This window comes from Rhincodon typus, chromosome 14 (assembly GCF_021869965.1).
Source record: "Rhincodon typus isolate 14 chromosome 14, sRhiTyp1.1, whole genome shotgun sequence".
Taxonomy (NCBI): domain Eukaryota; kingdom Metazoa; phylum Chordata; class Chondrichthyes; order Orectolobiformes; family Rhincodontidae; genus Rhincodon; species Rhincodon typus.
The window spans coordinates 37,472,779-37,483,880 of NC_063345.1; the positions used below are offsets into that span (position 1 = coordinate 37,472,779).

General features: G+C 42.2%; 1 protein-coding gene across 1 annotated transcript in view; it reads right to left on the reverse strand.

Annotated features, from left to right (window-relative positions):
* The window catches only part of tex11 (testis expressed 11), a 154,257-nt gene extending 143,622 nt beyond the window's left edge, over positions 1–10,635 (reverse strand). Inside the window, exons 1-3 of the mRNA XM_048605310.1 lie at positions 10,555–10,635; positions 7,181–7,220; positions 4,256–4,377 (exon numbers count right to left, since the gene is read on the reverse strand). Of these exons, the coding sequence (XP_048461267.1) occupies positions 4,256–4,377; positions 7,181–7,220; positions 10,555–10,590 (198 nt within the window). The 5' untranslated portion in view covers positions 10,591–10,635. The remainder of the gene's footprint in view (positions 1–4,255; positions 4,378–7,180; positions 7,221–10,554) is intronic.
* Between the last annotated feature and the right edge of the window lie 467 nt (positions 10,636–11,102).

The window sequence follows — 11,102 nt, forward strand, 5'->3', positions numbered from 1 at the left end:
CTCTCCCCCCCCCCCACACACACCCTCCCCCTCTCACACACCCTCCCCCTCTCACACACACACACTCTCCCTCCTCTCTCCACCACCCCCGCACACACACACACTCTCTCCCTCTCTCTCTCACCCGCCTCACACACACACGTACACATACACTAAATCTATTGAGTGAATTTGTATTTGCAGATACATTCCATTTTGTTCAAAAAGCACATAATTTGTAGACAGTCAGTCAATGTAGTGTTTTATGACTTCATACTTCAGGAATAAAACTAGTCTGACTCCAAACTGAAACATAAACACATTCTAATCAAGATCTCACATCTAACATGCACTGTCTGATGTAAAATGTCACCCTTGTTTACACTGATAAAACCTTTAGTTCTCTCCGGACCATGATTAAAGATTTAACAGCATCTTAGGTTTCTTTAGTACATCCTCAATGTTGTGAACCTTTGATTTTTTACTTACAAATTCTGTCTGATACTACCTCTCTCACTAACATCCGAAGGAGGACTGAGGCTCCAAAAGCTCGTGTTTTGAAATAAACCTGTTGGACTATAACTTGGTGTCATGTGATTTCTGACCTTGTCCACCCCAGTCCAACACCGGCACTTTCACATCATGCATATTATTTGAAGTTGGATTTCTTGGTAGCTGTAAAGGCTCCATGATGTCTGGGTTAAGTTGTTGTCTTCGGTCCCGTTCACTGTTCTTTTAGAGTTGCGGTGCGAATTGGATTTTCTAACTGAACGATGGTTCCAGGCAGCTGTCCCTGTGACTATGTATTTCCCCAGAGCGTCGACTAGCTGTTGTTTTCTTTAATTTTAAAAGTTCTGTCACAACTCCAAGGTTTTGTTAGAAGTCCAGGGTTTTCGGTACAGTATTTAAAATGATAGGGATGCTACAATGCTGAGGCTGCTTGATTATGGACCACATAGAGAAGCAAATAGAGAGAGCATGAGAGTGGGGAGCGAGAGCGAGCAGAGACAGAAAGAGAGAGAGAGAGAGACAGACAGACAGAGAGGGGACAGCAAGAGACCAAGACAGTGACAGAGCCCCATTCCCAAAAATGCAGCTCCAGCCGCCGGTCACTCGCCCCAGAGGAAGAATCTGCGGGAAGAATCTGGCCGTGCACCCTCTGCCCCAGAATGTGACATCACACACAGGTGCCTCACCCCAGAATGTGATTCCAATCGTGGGCCCACTGCCCCAAAAATGTGACTCTGACCGCAGGCCCCTCGGCCCAGAATGTGACATTGCACACAGGCCCCTCATCCCGGAAGTCGACAGTGCACTTGGGCCCCTCGCCTCAGAATGTAACACCTGCTGCGGGCCATTCATCTGAGTTCACTCCACCTTGGATCCAAGGTCTGATCCTCCTCCACCACGACATACTCCCCAACTGCTCAAACTCTGGCCAGTCAGACCACACTTTCAACAGCTGACCACTTACCACTTGCCCCTTCCCCCAGATTGCAACACCGACACGGGCTGCTTGGCCCAGTATGCAATATCGACTGCAGACCCCTTAGATAGATTGATGCTCAGAGTGGGCCAGTCTGACCAGAATGCAATGCCAAACGTGGGCCCTTCATCCCACAATGAGACATCTACCACAGGCCCCTCACTTCAGCGTGCTTGAATGCGACACTGACTATAGGCCCCTTTCACTATACTGCAAAACAGCTAAGATGGCTCAAATTCTGCCCACCCTCCCCAGACTGCTCAACTGCATGTAATCTCTTCAGACTTTTCAACTAGAGGCAGAGTCAGAGAACACAGAAACCAGTTCATGCCAACTATAGTTCCAATGAAATTAGTCCCACCTGCCTGCACTTGGCCCATAGCCCTCCAAACAGTTCTTATTCACGTAGTTAACTAAATGTCTTGTAGACGTCGTAACTCTTCTGCATCTACCACTTTCCCTGCAAGTTCATTCCACACACTAACCACTCTGTGCAAATAAACTGCCCCTCGTGCATTTTTCAAATCTTCCATCTCTCAGCTTAAAAATAAGCCCCCAGTCGTGAAATCCCCCACCTAGAGAAAAGACACCTACCATTCACCTTATCTGTATGTCTCATTATTTTATAAACCTCTATAAAATCAACTCTCAACCTCCTGCATTCCAGTGAAAGAAGTCCCAGCCTGTCCAACCCCTCCTTATAACTCAAATCCTTCATTCCTGGAAACATCCTGACCAATCTCTTCTGAACCCTCTCCAACCTAATAAATAATATCCTTCCTATAACAGGGCAATCAGAACTGGACACAAAATTCCAGAAAAGACCTCACCAGTGTAATGACTACGGACTACTCTTTCCAGAATAACTGAAGGCAAAGCTACTGCTGGCAAGTCACCTAGAATGCGAGGAAGCGAATCCAACAGCAGGCCCCTCACTCCAGAAAGCTCCACTGCATGTCGCTCTTCCCAGACTGACCGAATGTGACACCAACTTCGGGCCACTGTTCCCATACTGCTCTGCCAGCAACTTGGCCCATGAACGCAACCCCAACTGCAGGTTTCCTCACCAGTCAATGTGATATATAGAACGTGACATCAACAGTGGGCCATTCTAATCAGAATGCGATGCTGACCATGGGGCTCCTTGGATCAGAATGCTAAGCCAACTATGGGTCCCACCCTACAAAAAGCAACGGCGACGACAGGCCACTCTCCCAAGACTGCTTGGCCATGGACCACTCTCCCCAGAACGTGATGCAAACCACTGCCCCCTCATCCCACAAATACAACACCAACAGCAGGCCCCTCATCCAGAATGTAACACTGACAGGGCACTCCCCGCCAGGGTATCCAGCACCAACCTCAGTCCAGTCTCCCCAGACTGCTTAACCATGGACAACTATCCCAAAACGGCTCAACCACAGGCCACTGTTCCCGAACTGCTCAGCCGTGAGCCACCTTCCCAGACCGCTCAACTGATATGCCCATGAACGCAACGCTGGCTACAAGCCACAGTTCCCATACTGGTCAACACAGGCCACCAACCCCAGACTGTCTGACTCTGTGTCAGCCTCCCAAGAGTGCTCAACTGAGGGCCACTCTTTGCAGAATGCTCAGATTTGACACCAACCACAAACCCTTCACCCCAGAAAGCAATATGACTCTCAGGCCCCTTGCACAAGAAAGCTTTGCCAACCAGTAGCTCCACCCCCCAGAAAGCAATGCCAATACCAAGCCTCTTGACCCATGAATGTAAAATCTGAAAGGACTGCAGATGCTGTAAATCAGGAACAAAAACAGAAGTTGCTGGAAAAGCTCAACAGGTCTGGCAGCACCTGTGGAGAAAAAAATCAGAGTTAATGTTTCAGGTCCGGCGACCCTTCCTCAGTTCTGCTGAGACCTGCTGAGCTATTCCAGCAACTTCTGTTTTTGCCCATGAAAACAATGCTGACTGTGAACCCCTCACCCCAGAAAGCAATGCAACTCTCAGGCCATTGCCCAAAACAACTCTGTGAACTATGGTTTATTCTCCCCAGAACTGGCCACTCTCCCCACACTACAGCACCAACTGGGGGTGCCTCCCCCAAAATGCGACATAGAAGGCAGGCCATCCTCTCCAAAAAGCATAACTGGAACATTGAATTTGGGCCACTCATGTGCGATACCAAATGTGAGCCATTCATCCAAGACTCACTCTCACCAAGCTGCGCAAATGCAACAGTTGTTGATTGTAATGCCCACTATTTTTTGATAAAAAAGGCTGCCAATCTTGGACTAACCATGATCAAACTGAATGTTAGAACAGGTTCAGGAAGGTAAATGATATTATTTCTCACTGGAAACCAGCCTATTTTACATGGAAAGTATGAGCGAGAATGATTTGTTCATTTGCAATTGGTCTTGGATTACCAGATAGTCTCTTCCCTAACATGTCTTCCTCAAAATGTTAGAACAATTTGCAATCGATTATTTATTCAAGAGATATTATTGCTATGATCTTCAGGTCAGTGATTATTTAACTAAGTACTGAACAGTACAGGTGCCCTCTAACATAAAGCATGTAAGATTAGTGTTTACATAAATGATCGATGACACTGAACAAGATTTTAACTACAATAAAGTTGTAAATGTTTTTATGACCTCAAGAAACAAGAACATTTAAGAAGAAGTACAAGACCAAATTACTCCGAAGGAATTGATCCAAAATACCAAGATCGTGTTTGACCACAGCTGCCAGATGTAGCCACAGACGTTTAATCACCAGAAAAATAATAAAATATTTAGCCAAACCTGAGTATCCGTGGTGTTGTTTCTCACTACTTCATCCAAAGCTGTAACTTTAACAAACAATTTTTCTATGACGTCTTCTACATCTCTAATCGACTGATTTTTCAACAGCTCTTCAGCCAATTCTACCAAGGAAACACACACATTATTTCACTGTTTGCCAAGTATCATAAAATATATATCAAACAATTAAATTTTGTTATATCTGAATAAAAATGAAAACAAACAACTTATACAGAATTAAATAATTTCAGGAATGCAACAAATGTACAAATATGCACTTCAGTTTAACCATCTAACGTTCGGATTTATCTTTCAAGCAGTACCAACTGAATCAAATACTATGGTGAATTTGACTACGGTATTTCCTTTGCCAATCCAGCGCCAACAAGCTAATAGACTAATTGGAGGTAAGAAGAGAGACTGCGTAAAGGCTTTTGTAGTGGTACAGTCCCTTTCTCTGAGTCAGGAGACCTGGGTTCAAGTCCCACCTGGCCAAGAATTGTGCAATAACATGTTGGTTAGAAAACATTTAGAGACTGGGTAGTGTTGAACTGAACTGTCAGGTTCCAATTAATTAGCACATAATTTTTCTTCCATGTGCTGAACTTTCATTTATTGCAGGTCTTATATTTGGAGCACATTACAAAGCACACAACGTGCTACACAATCCTGAAGCATTTTCAAGTTTAGTCATACAAGAATCGCCATACATACAGTTCTACCATACAAAGCCTATGCTGCAGTTCAAGTCTTTTGTTGTTATGCTCTGCTCCTTAGCTCAGAGCGTCGCGCTCCCAGTTGCCTGCAGCTGTTGTGCAATGGTTCCTCATCGTTCCTCAGTCATGAAGCGGAGTTTAGCGATGACCAGCATTCCAGGCTGGAGGGTTGCTTATGGCGCTTTGCCTTTTCTTCTGGTTAAGGCTATCCTCCCACACGTCTTTAGCAGAAGAGAAGCCACTGCAGTGTCCTTGGTGCAGCTTCTTCTTTCCATGATGCTGCTGGCCCATGGTGGCTCTGTGTAATTGAAGGGTTCTCTTTTGAGGTTTCTCCTCACCGTATGTCACTTGTCTGCTGCCTTGTCCCCAAGTGATTCTGCATTCTCAGGTGTAGATGAGTTAGTTTATCACTCTCCAGAGTGTCTTCCTTTCATTTTCTGCAAGTCTTGCCCTCCTTCTCACTGGCCCTTTTCTCACTTGCTGTACTGGAAGGTGACGCCTTACTGTCCTTCTAGGGTCCATTGTTTGTGTTGCCACTTCTGATAATTTATGCAGATGTGACACCCTGTCTTGGGCAGGCCTTGTAGAGGTGGGCCTGCTTCCCCACCAGGTTGCAGCTCTTGCAGTCCTTGGTCAGGTGCCCTTCCTGTTTACAATTCCTGTACAGGGTAAGTCTGCAGTCCACTGCTGCAGGTTCAGCATACGTACATCAGGTAGCCTCAGCTCCCTCTGATTGCAAAGCTGGAGAATGTTCTCAGTGAAATCACCTTCACGTCACCTTGACCTACCTTTTGCTAGTTCAGATTCCGAAGGGGTTCTCTACATATGTGGGACATGGGATTGAATATGTGGATTATAACAATCCAGATCCTCTGCACTTTCGCTGACGAACAATTCTGCCAAAGGCAAGATAGAGAGGGGGTCCTGACCTTCTTTCAACTCAAACATATTCAGGAGATATTCACATTGCCTCACACTCTGGAAAACTGCATTGAAATATCTGCTGCTTGGAACCTGCAGCAATCCAGAAGGATCCTCTTCACAAAGAAGATCCAATCAACTGGCATACCTTCCTCACTGTCACCCTGACTGTATTCCAGACATCCTGGCCTGGAGCATGACCAACTGGAGTGGTCATAGCTGTGGTTAGCTCGACACTGATTTGGCATTAGGCCAAAACCAGCATTAAGATCCACCAATACAGATCAGCTCAACTGACGATCCTCCAATGTCCAATCACGATCCAGTGATGATCTACAGATCCTCTGATGACTTAAAACTTGGAGTTTACAGTAGAACATAGAATCCCTAAGTGTGGAAACAGGTCCTTTGGCCCAACAAGTCCACACCGACCCTCAGAGCATCCCACCCAGACCTATCCCTTTATAACCCACCTAAGCTACACATCCCTGAACTACGGGCAATTTAGCATGGCCAATCTGCCTAACCTGCACATCTTTGGACTGTGGGAGGAAACTGAAGCACCCAGAGGAAACCCACGCAAACACGGGGAGAATGTGCAAACTCCACACAGAAAGTCACCCGGGGGTGGAACTGAACCCGGGTCCCTGGCACTGTGAGGCAGCAGTGCTAACTACTGAGCCACCATGCCACCCCTACTGTGGGTAACTCTTTCCAGACGGCTTCACTGTGACAATGGCTTACAGGCCACTCTCTCCAGACTTTTTAAATTTCAAAAATAGAAATGATTTTTATGATTAAAATACCAGTACAAAGTGTTTTAGATCAGTTCTGTACAGTCCTTGTAGAGAAACAAATACGAACAAAACATTGATATTTTGGCACTTTCCATAGCTTCTGTACAGTTGCAAAAGAAAGGCATTTCCTACTTATGCAGTAACTATATGTTCTTATAAAAGTGCATGCTCAAATTTTTGATAAGCATTATCACAGGAGATCCACTGATAAATGCGCAGATATAAACACTTCCTACTCTACACACCTTGATTTTAGATCATTTGACTCATCCATGATCGTTCTTCATACTTGCTCAAACACCAAATTAAAATCAAATAAGACCTACCCATTTGCAAATTCACAAAGTTAAATTTACCATAGATACAATATTTTCCCACTGGGCCACTCTTCTAAAAAGAAAATAACACTGCGCTCAGGTGCCATTCAGTCAATAGTCTTAATAGATGAAAATACATATTCAGAATGCTTTTAGACATAATAAATATTGTACCTTTTATCTCTGTGAAGATCAAACTTATATCCATTTCTTTCTAAAAATTAAAATATATATGATTAATTCATTGTAACATTTTCAGTTCACTGAAATATTTGCAAAATATTAATCTCAATCAGGAACACTGAACTGGAAAAAACAAAAAATAGCCATGTCAGCTCATCTGAGTGTGCAAGCTCCCAGCCAATTAGTAATGGGCAATAAACGCAATTCATAGCCAGCGAGACTCACATTCCACAAATAAACAAAAATGAAAATTGCTGATGCCAGATGGATCACAATTTTTTTTGTAAATTATCACAAAGTCAACATGATAACGAAGATGGATTTCATGTTTGGAGAACAAGTACATTTTGTTTCAAAAATTGGAAATGTTAAAGCAATATTGACGAATTCCACTCACAGATACTGTCAAAGAAACTTCAGCTTTTGAAAGCCCAAATGTAATTTAATCAATGCAATGTCATTCTGTTTGGAATGAAAAAGCATCAAAAAAAAATTTTTTCCATGATTAACCAACCTGACCAAAGGCAATTGCCAAATCAAAAGTAACTTATTTGGAGAACTCTGCAGGACAAGGCCATGAAGCACTTAGAAAAACAATAAGAAGGGTTATCTTGGGGAGTTATGATGTTTTCAAGAATAGATGAGAAATTTGTGGTATATTGGCATTGTTATGAAGCAGAGGTTGACCCCCTCTCTGAGAACTAAAACCAAAACACCCATTGAGGAACATCTCACCCTATAATCTGTAAAAGGAATGTGAAAAGTGGTGTAACTTGCTTTTCAGCAACTTCTAGTGGTTAAATAAAATAAATCCTGGACACTTACTTTACAATCAACAAGTAACAATTTATTTATCTAACTCTAACAGTTAACAAATTAACTAAACTATTAACAAACTGAATAAATCCCTTCTAACTACTAACTATTCACCAATAAAGCAAGATTCTAATGGCATCCTGCTCCAATAAATACAAGTCCCACTTACATAAAAAAAATAGAATTTACTCTTTCAAAATTACAGCCAGGTTACATGTCTTCCAGAATGTTCTGTGCCTTCTCTGTCAATTCCTCTGTCAGGAATGCCTGCTCCATCAATTTTGCTGTCAGGAATACTAACTAGTTGTACCCTTGGTACTGCTGTTATTTAGATGGTGTTTTCTCTAAGACACAGGAGGCCGTGAGAGCCAGTGATTCTCTTGAGAGCTGAGGGCCGTTAGCTCTGTGATGGCAGCTAGTTCTGGGGACTTTGTCCAACTGTCCCCTTCTTTTATACTCTTAATGACATATCAATATTTCTTACAATAGGATTGGTCCTAATGCTGTCAAAATCAGACTTAAATTTAAAAGGGTTTTGGTATCTAAGTGCCTGGTTCAGATTGATTGGCTAAATTCAAAAGCCTGTTGTCTTGGTAAAAAAAAAACTGCTGCTTGGCCTGCTAACTGTACCGCCTTTCGATATAAATGTTTCAATCATGTGCTCTCGGAAACTTTTAAGCTGCTTCTCACAGACATTGATTTTAAATCTCTAAGAAGAAAAAAAGCATGACCTTTTAAAGGGATCACAGAATGCTTTCGCCCCTAGCATTTTACAAACACCAAGTTCTAATTTCCTGCCTCCCAATCCACAAGTACTTTAACCAACTTCGCAACAGCATTGCATGGATTTTATCAAGGGTTTATTACAAATTACAGCACTGTGGTGGATCCTTTGACACGTTTGTTAAGAAAGGGCAAGAAATTCAAATGGACAATGATATGCTAGAGTAACTGACAGCTTGAAAGCTGGACTGATTACCATATTGATTTGATCAGAGCCAAATTAGCCAATATATTTTAACAGGCCAGAAACAGAAATTGCTAGAAAAGCACAGCAGGTCTGGCAGCATCTGTGGAGAGAAATCAGAGTTAACGGTTCAGGTCGAGTGTCCCTTCCTCAGTTGACACCGTCTCCCAGCCTGGCAAGACTTAGCTACCAGAGTGACATGCATTCCGAGGTTTCAGTAAATGGTATCATTTGGAGGTACAAAGCAGGGAGTACATAGCCTCTCTGCTCCTATGATGCTGCTTGGAGTTTCAGGTGCAGCTAGAATGTGACTTGATTTCTGAACAAAAACTGTAGGGATTAGCCACAGTTGCCCGTAGACAGTTGACTTACTCCTAGGGAAATGATTTGGAAGGAGACGGAGCAACCACAGGAGAGGCTGCAGGAGATTTTTCTCCTTCATTTGCAGTGGCCCAAACAATGGTTAAATAAAGTGCACAAGAGGTTGAATTGGCACCACAAACACATATTTCGTTGTGACCTGAAACTTGGAAGAATTGGACAATCATTAGAAAGGATGCAAACAGAAGTCAAAGCCAAGGTAGTTCCAGAATGCTACTGGATGAAAATGGGATTCTGACGAGGAAGTGGAGACCTCCTTACAGATCAATGGAGAAAGTGTGGACAGCGGTTCGCCAGATAGAAATAATGGCCAAAAATGGTCAAGAAACATCTTGAATGCTCATAAATTCCTACAGTGGGACATGTCAGGGTCCAGACAATCAGGTCCACAAAAGTCAACATTTTTACCAGGCAGGTCTTCAGAAGAACTTGGTAGTTTTGTAAAAAACAGGTTGTAAGAAAGTCACAACTTGCACTTTTACTTATCTTACCGGTCTGCACAGCGTTGATGAATTGCGTGGGACCCTTAACACAAAAGCAGGCAATCAATACAAGCTTAATATTACAGACATGGTTACATAATTCCCAGAGGTCATACCCTCAAAACTGAGACTGTGTACTGGCAAGTTCACTTAATACTAACAGCCAAAAAGATATTTGTCTTTCTTACACCAGATGGACTTTTCCTATACTAAGTGATGCCATTCAGGCTAAAGAAAATGCAGCTATGGATTGATTTGGTATCCAGTCTTTAGAACTGCAGTACTTTCATAGAATTATTTGGATTTGATATGAAACATTACCACCACATCTTTCTCCACAGATGCTGTCAGGCCTAAGTTTGTCCAGCACATATTTATTTCAGATGTCAAGCATCAACAGAATGTTATGTTTTATATATAAATAGATATTATATCAACAATTTATCCCCCACTCAAAGCATTTACGAAGTGAATTAGTTTTGTCTGTAGGCAGATTGGGAAGCCATTATCATCTTTATCCTTCAAGGATTTAACAATTTAGTAGACATCCTGACTGATCCATAATATTAAACTAAAAATTGCAAACATTTCGTATCTTAAAAATACAAAACAGAATTTCTGGCAGAATCTGTGGACAGAAAACATAAGTCCAGTGACCCTTCACCAGACCTAAAGAACATCTTACATGGAAGACAAACATATAAAGGCTCTTTACTTACCCAGGTTATATTTTCTTCAGTTATACATTTATTCATATAACATGAACAAGTTCGTCACGAGTAACTACGATGTCATCACCTAGAACAAACAGTTTAAATAAAAATTAGAATTAGGACAACACAAGCATTTTAAAGCTGCAGAATGGTATTAACCAATCTAGTCATCTCGAAGTTAATGGACCAAAAATGAAACGTTTTCCACCAGAACAAGTTACTGTATCTGTGTTCGTTTATCAAATGAAAAATTACATTGCTCGCCAATGTTCAAGCTGCTTTTCTCTCAGATCCAGATGATCGATAACTACCAAGTCCCTATACCTCACTTGAGCAGAGGAAACGTTACATAGAAATTTCCCCCTATCCGAAATACCCATTTTTTCTTTCAACTATTATTGAATGATATTCCAGTCAATACCTTATATCAAGTTTGTTTCAAAAGGTCATTTAAAAAGCGTGAATTAATAAAATTAAATTACAAGTTTGTATACATGGCCTGAGATAATAGTATGTAACGATACCTCTGTGACACACTTTAGAAATGCTGAAGA